The sequence below is a fragment of the Ailuropoda melanoleuca genome, chromosome 9 (genome assembly GCF_002007445.2).
Source record: "Ailuropoda melanoleuca isolate Jingjing chromosome 9, ASM200744v2, whole genome shotgun sequence".
NCBI lineage: Eukaryota > Metazoa > Chordata > Mammalia > Carnivora > Ursidae > Ailuropoda > Ailuropoda melanoleuca.
Window position 1 is genome coordinate 29583505 of NC_048226.1, and position 14626 is coordinate 29598130.

Genomic DNA, 14626 nt, shown 5'->3' on the forward strand with positions numbered 1-14626 from the left:
GGGAGAGGAAAAAGCAGGCTCGCAGTGGAGGAGCCTGATGCGGGGCTTGATCCCAGAACGCCGGGATCACGCCCTAAGCCAAAGGCAGACGCTTAACGACTGCGCCACCCAGGCGCCCCGATCTGTATGTCCTTGTGCCAGTACTGCACTGTTTTGAGAACTGTGGCTTTGTAGTGAGTTTTTAAATCAGGAGATGTGGGCATATCCCCGTTACAGATAAGGACAGTGGGGCTCAGGAAGGTGACCTTACCGACTGGAGGCAGAGGGGCTGCCCTGGGTCCCAGCAGGAGGAGCTGAGGTGATAGGCTGAATGCAGTGGGTTGGCCAGTGGTCCTCTTTCCCAGAGGGTGGGCTTTGGGAGTGAGCAGGTAGGCTTTCCACGTCCCCTAGAGCGGCTTGGACAACTCCTATCCAAGAGCAGTGTGGGGCCTGTCAGCCTCACAGAGGCCTGGCCTCCGGCCCACGGCTTCGTGCTGTAGGGAGCTGCCTGGTCAGCCTACAGCAGCCACTTAGAGAAGAGACCCTCACGGGCACCTCTGGGGCCCACTCTCTCTCACTGTGTCCCCTCTGGCTTCCTCCTCCCCCCTTTGCAGTGGTTGGATCGCAGCCCTGTCTACGCTGAAGCAAGACCACTTGGCTGTGTCGATCATCATGATGGNCGGGCGCCTCTGGGGCCCACTCTCTCTCACTGTGTCCCCTCTGGCTTCCTCCTCCCCCCTTTGCAGTGGTTGGATCGCAGCCCTGTCTACGCTGAAGCAAGACCACTTGGCTGTGTCGATCATCATGATGGTGGTGGCTGGCTTCTTCACCCTGTGCGCTGTGCTCTCGCTCTTCCTTCTGAAGCGGGTGAGTGGTGGCTGCTGGGCCAACCGCAGCCTGAGGAAGCAGGCGCCTCTTTCCTGCCTTCACCTTGGGGCTGCCCATCACTGGAGACAGTTGGGCCCCCCAGGTTGCAGAGGTCTGGTGACTGTCCCCAGGGTTCCGGGTGGGAGGTCAGGCAGGCCCCCAGCGTGCACTTCTCAGCCCAGCCTCTTTCTGCAGGTGCACTCCCTGTACCGCCGGACGGGGGCCAGCTTCCAGCAGGCCCAGGAGGAGTTTTCCCAGGGGATCTTCAGCAACAGGACCTTCCGCAGCGCTGCTTCCTCTGCTGCCCGAGGAGCCTTCCAGGGGAACTAGTCCTCCTGCCTCTCCTTCCTCTGCCCCAGCCTTTTCTCTCGCCTGCCTTCTAGCTGCACTTTCCGTGGGTGCCTTAAAGAGTGGTTATGCCCAGCACAGACCTGGGGAGGGTCTTGCACGGTCCTTCGGTCCTTCCTTCCTTCTTAGCCGCCAGCTCTCCATTCTGCCCAAGGGGAGGGGAAGGAGGGACAGGGACTTTTTTTTTTTTTTTTTAACACAAGAGAAAAAAGAAAAAAAAAAGCTGTCTTTCCTTCTCTGGTGGTGCTTCGGTAGGTTCGAAGCAGTGGGACTGTAATTCACTTCCCCCTACACACGTACATACACACATACACACGTGGGTGTCACATACATGCACACACTTGGGATCACCAGCTGACCTGGACCCACGCCAGCTGGAGTTTTATTTCTGCCAGGATCCTGGGATTCCACTCCTCCCCCAGCAGGCCTGGCCTGAATCTGGCTCCACAGACNCAGTGGTTATGCCCAGCACAGACCTGGGGAGGGTCTTGCACGGTCCTTCGGTCCTTCCTTCTTTCTTAGCCGCCAGCTCTCCATTCTGCCCAAGGGGAGGGGAAGGAGGGACAGGGACTTTTTTTTTTTTTAACACAAGAGAAAAAAGAAAAAAAAAAGCTGTCTTTCCTTCTCTGGTGGTGCTTCGGTAGGTTCGAAGCAGTGGGACTGTAGTTCACTTCCCCCTACACATGTACATACACACATACACACGTGGGTGTCACATACATGCACACACTTGGGATCACCAGCTGACCTGGACCCACGCCAGCTGGAGTTTTATTTCTGCCAGGATCCTGGGATTCCACTCCTCCCCCAGCAGGCCTGGCCTGAATCTGGCTCCACAGACCCAGCCTGTGGCTTCCACAGTCCTGCCTTTCCTTCCTGCCCAGGCTGGGGTAGTCTCCCAAGGGCTTCCCTTTAGATGAGCTGCAGTTCACCTGGATGGAAAGCTCTGTTCCCCAGATCACTCTGAGGTGGTCTCTGGGCTTCCAGAGCCTCTGGCATGGTCGCTCCCAGGCTCTTCCCTGCCTTAATGTTTCTCACAGATTTATAGCCCTTTAATGCCCCCTGCACTTTCCTGGTGTGGGAGGTACTTGTGCCCTTTGGGCCCTCTCTGAGCCCTCTCCCCTCCCTAGACCTAATGAATGTGCAGGGGGGTTGTCTGGGATTTGGGGAGGGGGAGGGACGGAGGACCCTGACCCCAAGTAGTCCTGCCCAGCCTTTGACAGTTGTCTAGGAGGGTGGAGTCTGACTGTCCTGGTGTGGTTTGGCCCTGTTTCCATTTCCTCTCCTCCTGAAGGACAGCGGCCCTTTGCCGTGGCCTCAGATTCTACCCCACTCTGCCTTCTCCGTTCAGCAATATCTCACGTGTATGACTGTTGGGGGCGGGGGGACAGAAGAATCAGTCCAGAACTGCGTCCCTCATGCTGGACTGATGAGCCACTTTTCTGAGGGCTCTCCCATCCCCTCAGTAAAACCTAGGTCACCTGTCACTGGTCCTGGGGATTCGTCAGGTGTGTCCGTGTGATGGGCACCTGGGAAGTGACAGATAAAACCTGCACCCTGTCCTCTAAAGGCTGTACACAGGGTGGGTGTGTGGACTGAGGGGACTTCTCAAAAAGCTGGCCAATTGCCTGCCTCTGGGACCTGGGGCCCACCCCGGGGCAGCGTGCAGACTGGCAGCCCACTCAGCCCCAGGGCCACTGAATGATCATGGCAGTGACCAAGGTTTTGTAAACTTTCTGGTATTTTTTTCTTCATGTACAAATGTATATGTTATGTCTCAATTTTTGTGCTTTAAATAAAAAGACATTTTCAGACAACCCTAGTCCTAATGTCTGGTGGCCTTTGGAGGGTGGGAGTGGCCCACGGAGCCTGCACTGAGCTCGAGGCTCCAGTGGCCCGGAGACAGTTGAGATTCTGCATGGGGCCGCCCTGCTCTGGCTGGTGTGGGAGGGGCCGAGCCCCTTCCTGGGACTATTTGGCCAAAAGCACATTCTTGTCCCAGTATCTCTACTTTAGAGCGGCTGGTTCTGAGCGGGAGGGGCACGCTGGGGAGCTGCTTTGACTCTTACCTGCCACGTGGCACACCGGCTCAGCCCGGGTCCTCACCTCTTGCCCTTCACGTGAGCCGTAAAGCCCGGATGGGATTTCCCCCCTGCCCTCGGAGACCTCGTCTGCCGCGGGGACGACTGTGCTCCCACCACGTGATCTCCCGTGAGCAGGCGCCCGGGAGCGGCACCCTGGAGCGCCTGGGGGAGGCGGGGCCGTGGGGGCGGGGTGGGATGACGGCCCGCCCACCGCGCTGCAGTCCCGGCGGACGGCGCTGGGGGCAGCGTGGAGTCTGCCCCGCGGCCGCGCGCCCCGACCGCTGGGCTGCGCGCCGGAACGCTGCTCCGGGAAGCAGGAAGCGGCGGGCGCGGGGCGGCGGGGATGGCGGGGCCCGGGGGGCCCCCCGCGGCTGGACGGCTTCATCCTCACCGAGCGCCTGGGCAGCGGCACGTACGCCACGGTGTACAAGGCTTATGCCAAGGTGGGTGCGGGGCGCCCCCGGGGACCCCGGCGCCGGGCAGGGACGGGGCTGGGGAACCAATGAGGACCCGGCCTCTGTGCCCGCCAGACCCCGAGCGAGCCCGGGTGGGCGTCCAGCGAGAGAGAGGCGAGACGCGGCGTGCGAGCAGTGAGGGGCCCGCGGCCGGCCGCCCTTCGGCGGCGGAGCGGAGAGCTGACTGCCACCCTTAGGTCTTAAAAACAAACCCACGCCCACACAGCCCTGTTTTGTCTGGAGAGGCAGATGAAGGCCTCGGTGGAGCGCGGTGATAGGCGCAGAACAGGGAGGATCCTTGATGGGCTGGGAGGAGTCTGGGACAGGGTTCTAGAAGGCTGGACCCGGCTAGGAATCGGCGTGCGCCGTTCTAGAACCCTGAATGACATGCCTTAGTGGGGGCACTCGAGAACACAATGAAATAGATTACGGAGCAGCGTTGGAGAACACCAGACTGGGAGGGGATTCCAGAACACCGGTGCCTCCCTGGCCTGAGAAGGGGAAGCTGGGAAGCCTGCAGGCTGGTGTGAGTGGGGAGGCCCAGTGATGGGGGAAGAGGGGCCAGGCATGGGCTCTGGCCCCCTCAAGGCAGAACGCTCACATCTCCTGTCCCCACAGAAGGACACTCGTGAGGTGGTAGCCATAAAGTGCGTGGCCAAGAAGAGTCTGAACAAGGCATCTGTGGAGAACCTCCTGACAGAGATTGAGATCCTCAAGGGCATTCGACACCCCCACATTGTACAGCTGAAAGACTTCCAGGTGCGGGCCTGGGGTGGGACAACCCCCAAAGGGAGCTGGGGAAGGGACATTCTCTTCAAGCTGCCTGTCTGCCTCTGTAACCACAGTGGGACAGCGACAACATCTACCTCATCATGGAGTTCTGCGCAGGGGGTGACCTGTCTCGCTTCATCCATACCCGCAGGATTCTGCCTGAGAGGGTGGCCCGTGTCTTCATGCAGCAGTTGGGTAAAAGCCTCTGACCCTCGCCTGACACCCTTTCCGGTGATCTCTGCCCCCCTCAACCCCCCACCCCAGTCTTAGAGCCTTTCTTAGCAGTTGTCTCTGTCTCAGTTTGGATTGTTAGGGCCCCATCTTTCCCATGTGCCTATCCCTGGCTTAAGGATGCCATGACAGAGAGGAGCCCCCATTTGTGGGGAGTCCAGGTTTCCACAGGGAACATAATATAAGGAACTTCTAGAATGTTCCAGGGCCCAGGGGTAGGATTTTGCCAAGAAAAAGAACAAGACCCTAAGGGCTGGGGGGCTGGGGAGGCTTCTAGGAGGGAGAGGGGACTTGTGAAAGGGTCCAAAGGGCTAGGGGGCAAATTCTTAGAAGTGGCAGGAACCTGATATTTAAGTATTAAAATATTCAGTAGAGCAGCCAGTGCAGAAGTCAGGCTGGGCAGGCTTGAAGGGGCAGATGGAAGGCTGGGGGAGGCGAGAGGCCGGTGAGGGATGGGCTCCTCTGACCTGTTTCTCCACATGGGTCTTATTCCCCAGCTAGTGCTCTGCAGTTCCTGCATGAACGGAATATCTCTCACCTGGATCTGAAGCCACAGAACATTCTGCTGAGCTCCTTGGAGAAGCCCCACCTTAAACTGGCAGGTGTGAGTCTGGACCAGCAGGGATGAGGTTTGGAGGGTGGGCGTGCAGAGGCCTCCTGCTGCCCAGCTCTCTCAGCAGCCCTGGTTCTCATGGCACCCTCTGTTGAGTCATCAAACAGTGACGGGCTGGCACGTGCAGGGACGGGCCCTACCACCAAAGGCAGGACGTTTCTTTGCCTCCCCACCCTCGACTCCAGCAGTGGACTGGATGGGGTCAGGGCTCAGTCTAGGGTCAGGGTCAGGACCCCATGTGTGACGATGGGAAGGGCTCAGTGTGTGAGCAGGGTTGGGAATTGGTCCGTCCGCAGGACTGGGGCTCAGCCTGTGACTCCGTCTGTGGCAGTGTTGGAGGGTGGGAGGTGGGGGAGGAGGTGGCTGTGGCCAAGAATGGACTGAGGCTAAGAGGCCAGAAAGCAAGGTAAAACCTCGGCTTCTAACTGCTGGTGGGCCCTTATCCTCATAGCTGGTGCAGTCAGGGTGGGCTTCCTGGAAAGAGATGCCTGAGGGGGCTGTGCAGGGTGCGTGGGATTTATTCTGGCTCCCAGAGGAAGATGTAGGAGGGTGTTCTAGGCTAATTTGGAGAGAAAGAGTGTGAGCAGAGGCTGCAGAGTAGGATTGATCCTGATGAGCCTGGTGGGTGGGGAGGAGCCCTGCACTGGAGCACAGGGTGAAGCTTTAGAGGGCAGGAGCCGCAGCAGCTGAATTGGGGCCCTGCTGCCTGCCCTCTTGCCCGCAGACTTCGGCTTCGCACAGCACATGTCTCCCTGGGACGAGAAGCATGTGCTCCGTGGCTCCCCGCTCTACATGGCCCCCGAGATGGTGTGTCAGCGGCAATACGACGCTCGTGTGGACCTCTGGTCCGTGGGGGTCATTCTGTACGGTGAGAGCTCTGTCTCTGGCCCCAACCCTGGAACCTCTACTGTGTGTCTTCAGGCAAGGCCTTTCTGGGCCACTCCTGAAGAGTTCTAATGAATGTGACTCTGTGCGCCCTGGGGACCCTGCCCTGAGGGGTGTCCCCCTGCCGACCCCAAGGAGTGGGCCAGGCCGGGCTTGACCCTATCCCCTCCCAGCCTGGCCTCTGCCTCCCTTCCACAGAAGCCCTCTTCGGGCAGCCCCCCTTTGCCTCCAGGTCGTTCACGGAGCTGGAAGAGAAGATCCGGAGCAACCGGGTTATTGAGGTGGGTCTTGAAGGGTCCTGGCAACCTGTTGGAAGAGGGGGTGAGGGCCCTGAGTTCAGAGCCCTCTCTGCCACCTGCACTGCCCAGGCTATGGCTCCGGGCCAGCTCTGTGGTGCTGAGCATGCTCTGGAGGGCAGGGTGAGGCTCTGTAAGGTTCCGGGAACCCAGATCAGCTCACTCACGGCAGGGAGCAAAGGCCTGCCCCAGCAGTTGTGTGCGGGCCCCCTGTGGGAGCAAAGCAAGCAGGCCAGGCCCAGCCTTCCCAGGAGTGATCCCGAGAGGGGAGAGGCTGCCCCAGCAAGGCTTCCGGTGAGGGCGTGGCCCTGCACTGGCTCCAGCACCTCGCCCGTCGCTGCTCTTCCCGGGCCTCCGATTCTCCACCTGCACATGCGTATCTCTGGGCCGTCCCCGCACCAGGTGGTCCCAGCCGGCCCCTGGGCCGGGGGCTGAGGTGCTGGGCCATGTGTGAACTGTCTCCCACCCTCCCCGCAGCTCCCTTTGCGGCCCCCACTCTCCCGAGACTGCCGGGACCTGCTGCAGCGGCTCCTAGAGCGGGACCCCAACCGTCGCATCTCCTTCCAGGACTTCTTCGCCCACCCCTGGGTGGACCTAGAGCACATGCCCAGTGGGGAGAGCCTGGCCCGAGCAGTAAGCGGGCCAGCGGAAGGGCGTGGGAGGAGGGCAGGTTGGGGGGCTCATCAGCCCCATTCGGTGGTGCACCGGGGACCTGCTCGTCTCTGTTTGTGGTGAGCATTGGGGGGTGGGCCTGACCCCCGACCGCCTGTCCCCCAGACCGCCCTGGTGGTGCAGGCCGTGAAGAAGGACCAGGACGGGGACGCCGCGGCTGCTTTATCTCTGTACTGCCAGGCGCTGGATTTCTTCGTGCCCGCCCTGCACTGTGAGTGCCCAGAGCCCCTGGGTGCAGCAGGGGTGGGGCAGCCACAGCTGCAGTGGATGGATTCCAGAAGCAGCTCCCCGCCCAGAGTTTTGTGGGAGACAAAGCAGAGGGTAAATCTGGCATTTGGTCGTTTTGAGGGTTCCAGAGGATTTGGTGTGGGGGCAGGGCAGACGCCTCATGTAAACCCCCGCTTTCTACAGATGAGGTGGATGCCCAGCGGAAGGAGGCAATTAAAGCAAAGGTGGGTGAGGGAGTCTCCTGAAGGAAAGGGGTGAGCGACCCTGGGGTCTCGGCAGACCGGCTTTCTTAGAACTGAGAACCAGAACAGCTCTCCAGGGAGGGTCAGGCCCGCCTCAGTTGCTCCCTGCCATTACAGCGTGGGGTAGTCGCTGAGGACCCAGAGGGAGAACTTGGAGGTGGGTGCTGGTGAGGGCGGTGGGGTGGGACAGCCCCTTCTCAGCCCCTCACCTCCTGCAGGTGGGGCAGTACGTGTCCCGGGCTGAGGAGCTCAAAGCCATCGTCTCCTCCTCCAATCAGGCCCTGCTGAGGCAGGGGACCTCTGCCCAAGACCTGCTCAGAGGTAGGCCTGGTTCCTGGCCTCAGCTCCCAGCAGCTTCCCTCCAGCCTGAGGGGCGGCAGCCTGGGGGAGGTTCCCTGAGATGAAAAACAGGCTGCTCCCCTCACGCTGAGCCTCTGCCCTCATCCCAGAGATGGCCCGGGACAAACCTCGCCTCCTTGCTGCCCTGGAAGTGGCTTCGGCCGCCACAGCCAAGGTTTGTACCCAGCACGAGGGGCCTGCATGGGGCAGGAAGAGTGCAGAGCGTGACCCTAAGTGACCCAGTGTGCCTGTGGCCGTAGGAGGAGGAAGCCGGCGGGGAGCAGGCTGCCCTGGACCTGTACCAGCACGGCCTGGGAGAGTTGCTGGTGCTACTGGCAGGTGAGGCCCCCCCATCCCCACACTCCCCCAAGCCCCGGGCTGCCCAGCCCTCACCACGCGCCCTCCCTTTCTTCGTAGCGGAGCCCCCAGGCCGGAGGCGGGAGCTGCTTCACACCGAGGTGCCCGCTGCGGTTGGGAGAGTTGGGAGGCTTCCTCTTCTCCTCCTCCCCCTGCTCCCATGTTGGGGGACCTCCTCAGCTTTCCTCAGGGTGTTCCAAGTCTGGGAGTCAGACCTCACAGACTGGGGAAGTCAGGGGCCCCACGTGCTCCATCAGGGGCGCGGGTGCCGGGGGGTCAGGGCGCGGGGACAGACAGGGTCTGGGAACCCAGCAGCGGAAAGTGGGCTGTGCTGCTTCGGTTGGAAAGGCCTCTTGGAGAAGCGAGCAGATGATGAGCTCAGAGGGGCTGTTGTTTGGATGGGGTAGAGGGTTCTGGAGAGCATCAGGAGTGAGAAGGAAAGCAATTTGAAGGCTCCTCCGGCCTACACCCCCATGGGCGTGTCTTCCCTCGGTAGGTTCAGAACCTCATGGCTCGAGCTGAGTACCTGAAGGAGCAGGTCAAGGTGGGCACACGGGCTGGGTGTGTTCTGCCCCTCTCTGCCTGTGGCTGTCTGTCCCCTGCACCCCCTTGCATGTCTCCCCCTTCCGTCTTCCTCTAAAGGTCTCCCCATCGCTGTCTCTGCCCTTGGCACTCGTGCTCAGTGGCTCAGCGGCCCCGTGCCCACCTCCGGCTGTCTCTCACCCCTGCACTGCCTTTACGCTCCACAGATGAGGGAGTCTCGCTGGGCCGCTGAGACCCTGGACAAAGAGGGACTATCAGAGTCTGTTCGTAGCTGTGAGTCCTGCCCTGGGGTCGGACCCGGACCCTCTACCAAGGAGGGGGAAGGGCTGAGGGCAACCCTGGATTCTGCCTCCATGCCAGAGACTTAAGACGGACTTTCCCCCCTTCCTCTCCACAGCATGCACCCTGCAGTGACCCTGGAAGGATGACTGGACAGACCCACAGCCACCCCTAAGTGGGGACACACTCCCCTAGACTGACGTCCAGAGTCCTGTGGCCCTCTGCAACGCTACGGAGCAGGCTTCCTGGATGAGCAACTCTGAGACCCCCCACGTCCCAGGATCCCCAGCCCCCCACAAGATCCTCTGCACTTCTTAGACGGTCCGATGGGCCTTGTCGGTGTTGAGAGCACCAGGCCTTGGCCCCTGAGGGAAGGGGAGCAGGACTCTGGGAGAAGTTTCATTCGTGTGACTTTGGTTATGTGGTGGTTGCTTGATCCTGAGCCTGTCAATTTCGGGGGCATGAGGCCTCTGGTTTTGCTCTGAGAACAGGGCAGGGGGCCCCCTGCAGGACACTTCTGCTCTTGCCCCTTGCCCTGTCAGCAGGCAGCTGTGCCCTGTGCACCCCCGCCCCCCGCCGGGTCCTTCCTGGGAACCTTATTGTGACTCACCTCCCTCCTTGCACTGAAACGGGGCACTCCAAGACCCCTCAGGGACCACCCACTGCACGGTGTACACTCAGACTCACAGAGCTCCCCAGTTTTCCTGGAGCTGGCCCTCGCCCACCCTCTCAAAATTCTAAGATAATCCTTCAGACATGAAAATCATGTACTCTTCAGGGGTGGGGCAAATTTGAGAAAGCCATGCCTTGTTCCTGCTCTGGCCCAAGGGGCACAAGGGGAGTGGTCTTCAGCTTTTGTCCATCGCCCCCATTGGCCCTGGAGCTGGTCCTGGCCTGGAGTGGGGAGGTTGGGGGCTGCCTGACCCAGCAGGCTGCAGAGGAGCCGGCAATCAGGAGACCGGGCTCTAGGTCTGGCGTTGCAGCCACCCCAGTGTGTGACCCTGGGCAAGTCCCTTCCCCTTTCTGGGCCTGATCTCCCCAGCTCTCCAATGGGGCTGCTAATACCTCCTCAGCTCCCCACATGGGTTTTTAAGAGGACAAAGTGACTTTAATCTGGAGAAGAATGTACACAGTGGAGTCATTTGGGGGCTCTTTTTAAAAAGTCCACAAGGGTGCTGGTGATCTCTGACCTTTGTGCCCTTTAGTGTCTCCTTGGGACAAGAGGTGTATTCCTTGCAGGAGGCTAGGTGTAAAGAATGTAATTCATTGTTTCTCTATTAAATTATTTTCTGAACTCGTGCTTCTCTTCTCGCCCTGGGAAAAATAGGGTATCCCCTGTTCACAGGCTGGGGCTGGAGGGGCCCCAGGAAACGCTGGGAAGCCTGAGAGACTGGGGAAGGCCCCACACAGGATCCCCTGGCCTTCCCATGGCCTCTTCCCCTGGACTGGTGAGCGAGCAGTGAGCCGGCCCCGGGGAAGGGCATCCTCTTGGGTGTCTAGTGCTCAAACCCAGCTCCCTAGGGCCCCAGGCTGAAACAGTTTCCAGCAGACTGCTTTCCCCCTACCAGGTCTTGGTGGGAACGGCATACAGGAGCATCTTCGGAGACTTAAGGGAGGGGGAGCGCATCTGCCGGGGGGCTTCTGGTGCAGCCAGTAAAGGGCTTCCCTACTGGGGGGGACCTAATCCCCGCCCCAGCCCTTGTTGTGGCCATTGGGGGCACTGTTGAGCAGTGGTCCAGGGGCCAGAAGGCATGGCCAAGATCTTGGTTCTGCTCTTTGGTGCTGAAGCTTGGGACCCATTGATTAGCTGGTTCCTTGGTAAAATGAGGATGAAGATAAGTGCCCGGTGGTGGTTTGTAAGGACTAAAGGAGTTACCGTATGGGAGCGTGACACAGTACACATTGAACACAATGTTTTCAGATTTAGGGAAAGGAATGTACTTCATATTATCTCTGGGAGTGGGCTGCCCAAGAAAGCCTCAGTGAGAAAAATGAGGGAAAGGAAGGAGAGTGACTCCACCCCATGGGTGGGTAGATGGAGAAGACCGGTTGGGAGGGAGAGTAAATGAGGAAGGACGGGGTTGAAAGACCAATTGAACAAAAGGATGATGGGCTAGAGGGTTGGCCCGTGGACCCCACTGTGTGTATGTGATCTCTGCATTGGCTGTGCCCAAACATGAGCCTGAAACTTCTACAGATGGGTGTGGGGAGAAGGGCCCCACTTCAGGGACAGGAAAGGCCTGGGAGGCTGAGGCCAGTGGAGGAAGGCCCTTCCCCTGGGCTCCCTGCTGGTCCTGTCTCCAAGCCACCTGCCAAGGAAGGAGGCAGCCCAGCCAGAGGAGGTGGGGCTCGCTCTCTAGGGTTCTCTTCGAATGGCAGAGACCTATGGGAAATACGCTAATCTACTTTAAAAATATATATTTTCCCCCCTAGGAGTGAGTTTCCATGTCTCACCTTTAACACTTTGAGTGTGCCAAGCGGGCAGACAAGCCACAGCGTCTGCGTGCCTCACTCTGCCCTGTCCTCCCACTTCCACTCAGTCCCCCAAGCCCAGAGCCAGCACTAGGCCAAGCTGGGGGAACACCTGAGCCTGGGTCCCTCTGTCTGCCAAGGGGCCAGCAGATGGGCCGCTGGAGCAGACTGAGATGTCCTGTGCCCTGCCTGCCCTTTTGCCAAGTGGGAAGAAGTGGAAGGAAGGAGAACCTTGGTTCCTGCAGGAGGTCATCTAGCAGAGCCAGCTGCCGTCCCAGCCCCTACATGGGAGATGGCCCAACCTGGGGCTGGGACATCAGGGAAGGGACACATCACTGTCTCTGGAGTAGTTCATATCCACACTTGAAATCCCACAGGCACACAAACGCACAGACACTAACAGGCCACAGGCCGCAGACCTACAAAAACACGAAAGCCACGTTCAGGTTCACAGACCCATGCAGACCCCCCATGGGCTTACACTCGTGATCACACACACAGGCATGGTTCCTGCCAAATAAGGCTGAGGCAGCCTCAAGGCCACTGCTCCCCCAGATCAGCCCCCCCTGGCTCCCCTGCTCTCCCTGAGCCTTGCCCCTCAGGATTCTGGGAACAGTTATGCCTGGCCGGCACAGGGTTAGAGGCTGGGCAGCTGGCTCTGTGGCTCCCTCCCACGCCCCTCGCACAGCTCCCCACCCCCAACCCAGCCTCAGGCATCAGCTGGGTCAACAGGCACTGCCAGCATCTCAGGCTCAGCAAGCGAACATTCCCCCAGATGTCCCCAGCGCCTGCCGGGGGGCCTCCATGTCCGAGAATATACCATCTGGCCAATGGGGGAAGGGGAGTTCCTCTGAACTCCAAACACCATCACCCTCCCAACTCCTCCCTGGGGACCAGGTGGCCTCTGGAAAGTCACTGCTTCTCTCTGTACCCCTCTCCCTCTGAGAACCAGGCCTGAGCTGTCTGGGTGGACAGAAGAAGGGACTGGAGTAGGGCAGGGGTCACCAATCTTCCTGAAACCGCCCACATTACGGGGCCAGAGAATGGGGGTGGGGTGAGGGGAGGGAGGCTGGCCATCTTTGCCATCCCTCTCTTCCTGGAAGCGTGGACCGGGTTGGGTCACGGGCTGTCTCGACCCCTTTCAACATCTCCTGAATCCTCACACTGCCTGCAAGCATGAGAAAGAGGAAAGGAGGAGGAAAGGAAAACAAGAGAAAGAAAAAGGCCCAGAGGGGTAAATGGCTTACTAAACTATGCTGCTCTAATGGCAGGGTTTTAATTGCTGTGGAAAGGGAAGTTTGGGGGCAAGTGGTTTTTTTTTGTGGTCCTCACATCACAGCAGGTGGGTGGACCAGTCACGGACCAAGTGACTGTGACTAGGCAGAAGCAGACACCGTCGGGAAGAGAATAGCGGGCCAGTAGTCCCGTAGACAGGCCCTGAGGGCTTGCGAGTGGGGGCAGGTACAGCGGGGGCCCCCACGGGAGTGTATGAGTCCAGGACAGGTAGGAGCCAGGACCGGGGCGGAACGGGGGGCACAAATGAGAAGGACATGGACTGACAGGGAAGCCCTGAGAGCAGGTGAAGGAAGAGGGGAGGCAGGGAGAGGCCAGCAGAGCCTGGAGACCCCTCAACCTGTCCTCCTCGCCCATCTCTGCCTGGGTGCCAGAGCTGACTCCTTTGTCCCAGAACCTCCTCCCCCCAATTCCAGGGCCACAGACAGGCCAGGGCTTCCTGGGGTTCCCAGGAGTGAGGAGGAAATGAGTGTGGGGGCTCAGCCCCCTCAACTCCCTGACCCCAGGCCCCAACCAGCTTATTTTGTGAGGGTTCAGTGAGCGCTAACCCCTAGCCTCCCCTGTGGCCTCCCTCTCTGCCTCTTTCACTCTGGGTCCTGCAAACCACTGAGGGAAAAGGGGTCTGTCCAATCCCATTAGGCAGAAGGTCCCTGGAGGGTGGAGTGCTGACGTGCGCTTTGCTGCTGACGTGGCCGAGGAGGCCCACGCAGCTCTCTCCCCACCCCACACCTAGCCTGGGGCTCCAGCTTGGGTCTCCTCCAGCTCTAGGAAGGTCAGGAGGGGGTTTTGTCCAGAGACTGACCAGGGGGCAGCCTAGGAGCAGCTCAGAGGCCCAGGCCCCTTCCCGGGAGATGCTTGGGCGTGACATCTCGAGCCACCCCATCCTGGGCCTGTGTCCCTCCCTGCCCTGCCCCTCCTAATTCCTAATCCTCTCTTTCTCCTCTCTCTTCCACCTGTTTCTCCCCATATTACCTACCGAACAGGTTTTATGTTTCTTGTTCTTAGTTTACAAGGCAGGCCTAAAGGAAACTTTGCCCTTGAGACCAAACCCTCATAGGGCCGTGCTGCCTATAAATCTTGGCCGGCTTCCCAAGACGGGTGCCAAGCAGGGACACGGGGTTAGCCCATAGCACCTCGTTGCTGCTCAAGGCGCTGGGGTGGCCTGCTTGGGCTTGGTTTCCTGGACCCCCCACAGGGGAGTAGGATGAGATTTGGGCTGCTGATTGTTTTTTTGTTTTTAAAGAATCAGTTGTCATTTATTGATGGTCTCCATGTCCCAAAGATTTCACAGGCAGTCATCTTTGAAACACTATTATTTAGGGAGGGGGTAGTTCTTCATTTCACAGCAGGGAAAATAGGCTCCGAGGAGGGAAAGGGACGCTCAAAGTCACACAGCTGTGCCAGGACTGGAAGGCGGTTGCCCTGCCTTCTCTGTTAGCCCTTCCATCCCCAAGGTGAGAAGGGGGGATAGGCTTAGGTGCCAGAGACAGCTGTGATTGAGCCACACCCCTCCTGGGGTCCCACGTGCAGCCCTATCCAGCTGGCTGCCACACCCCTCTCAAAGCCCAGTCCTGTTTCATCCAGCCCCAGCTGGACTGGTGCCCTCTGTCCAGTGCAGGGACCCCACCCTCACCCAGGGTCCCCAAGAAGGTAAAACTTGAACATCTTACAG

General features: G+C 59.8%; 2 protein-coding genes across 10 annotated transcripts in view; both read left to right on the forward strand.

Moving 5' to 3' along the window:
* The window catches only part of SCAMP2 (secretory carrier membrane protein 2), a 22772-nt gene extending 21374 nt beyond the window's left edge, over positions 1 to 1398 (forward strand). For both annotated transcript variants that reach the window (XM_019803493.2, XM_019803491.2), the window contains 2 exons: positions 726 to 846; positions 1042 to 1398. In XM_019803493.2, coding sequence (XP_019659052.1) covers positions 726 to 846; positions 1042 to 1176 — 256 coding nt within the window. In that variant the 3' untranslated portion in view covers positions 1177 to 1398. The remainder of the gene's footprint in view (positions 1 to 725; positions 847 to 1041) is intronic.
* Positions 1399 to 3822: 2424 nt separating this feature from the next.
* On the forward strand, positions 3823 to 10483 carry ULK3 (unc-51 like kinase 3). Of its 8 annotated transcripts, XM_034668043.1 has the most exons (16): positions 4070 to 4259; positions 4352 to 4492; positions 4579 to 4699; positions 5233 to 5337; positions 6073 to 6216; positions 6432 to 6514; positions 7007 to 7162; positions 7307 to 7412; positions 7613 to 7653; positions 7890 to 7992; positions 8121 to 8185; positions 8271 to 8349; positions 8428 to 8468; positions 8864 to 8911; positions 9117 to 9183; positions 9308 to 10483. In XM_034668043.1, exons 1-16 carry the CDS (start codon positions 4116 to 4118, stop codon positions 9322 to 9324), a joined length of 1461 nt encoding a protein of 486 aa, XP_034523934.1. In that variant the 5' UTR covers positions 4070 to 4115; the 3' UTR covers positions 9325 to 10483. The 8 variants fall into 8 exon arrangements, 6 of the variants coding, with proteins under 6 accessions (XP_034523933.1, XP_034523932.1, XP_034523931.1 ...); XM_034668042.1 differs by lacking the exon at positions 9308 to 10483 and having other exon boundaries at positions 3823 to 4259; positions 4579 to 4694; positions 5237 to 5339; positions 6449 to 6514; positions 9010 to 9148; XM_034668041.1 differs by lacking the exon at positions 9308 to 10483 and having other exon boundaries at positions 4057 to 4259; positions 5233 to 5339; positions 6449 to 6514; positions 9010 to 9148.
* Positions 10484 to 14626: the final 4143 nt, after the last annotated feature.

What these genes read in the sequence shown, in the direction of transcription:
- ULK3 (XM_034668039.1), top strand. Translation starts at nt 4,116, where the DNA reads ATGACATGCCTTAGTGGGGGCACTCGAGAACACAATGAAATAGATTAC. An exon ending in GCCCCACCTTAAACTGGCAG is followed by an intron (nt 5,338 to 6,072) that starts GTGTGAGTCTGG and finishes TCTTGCCCGCAG; the next exon opens with ACTTCGGCTTCGCACAGCAC. An exon ending in GGAGCAACCGGGTTATTGAG is followed by an intron (nt 6,515 to 7,006) that starts GTGGGTCTTGAA and finishes CCCTCCCCGCAG; the next exon opens with CTCCCTTTGCGGCCCCCACT.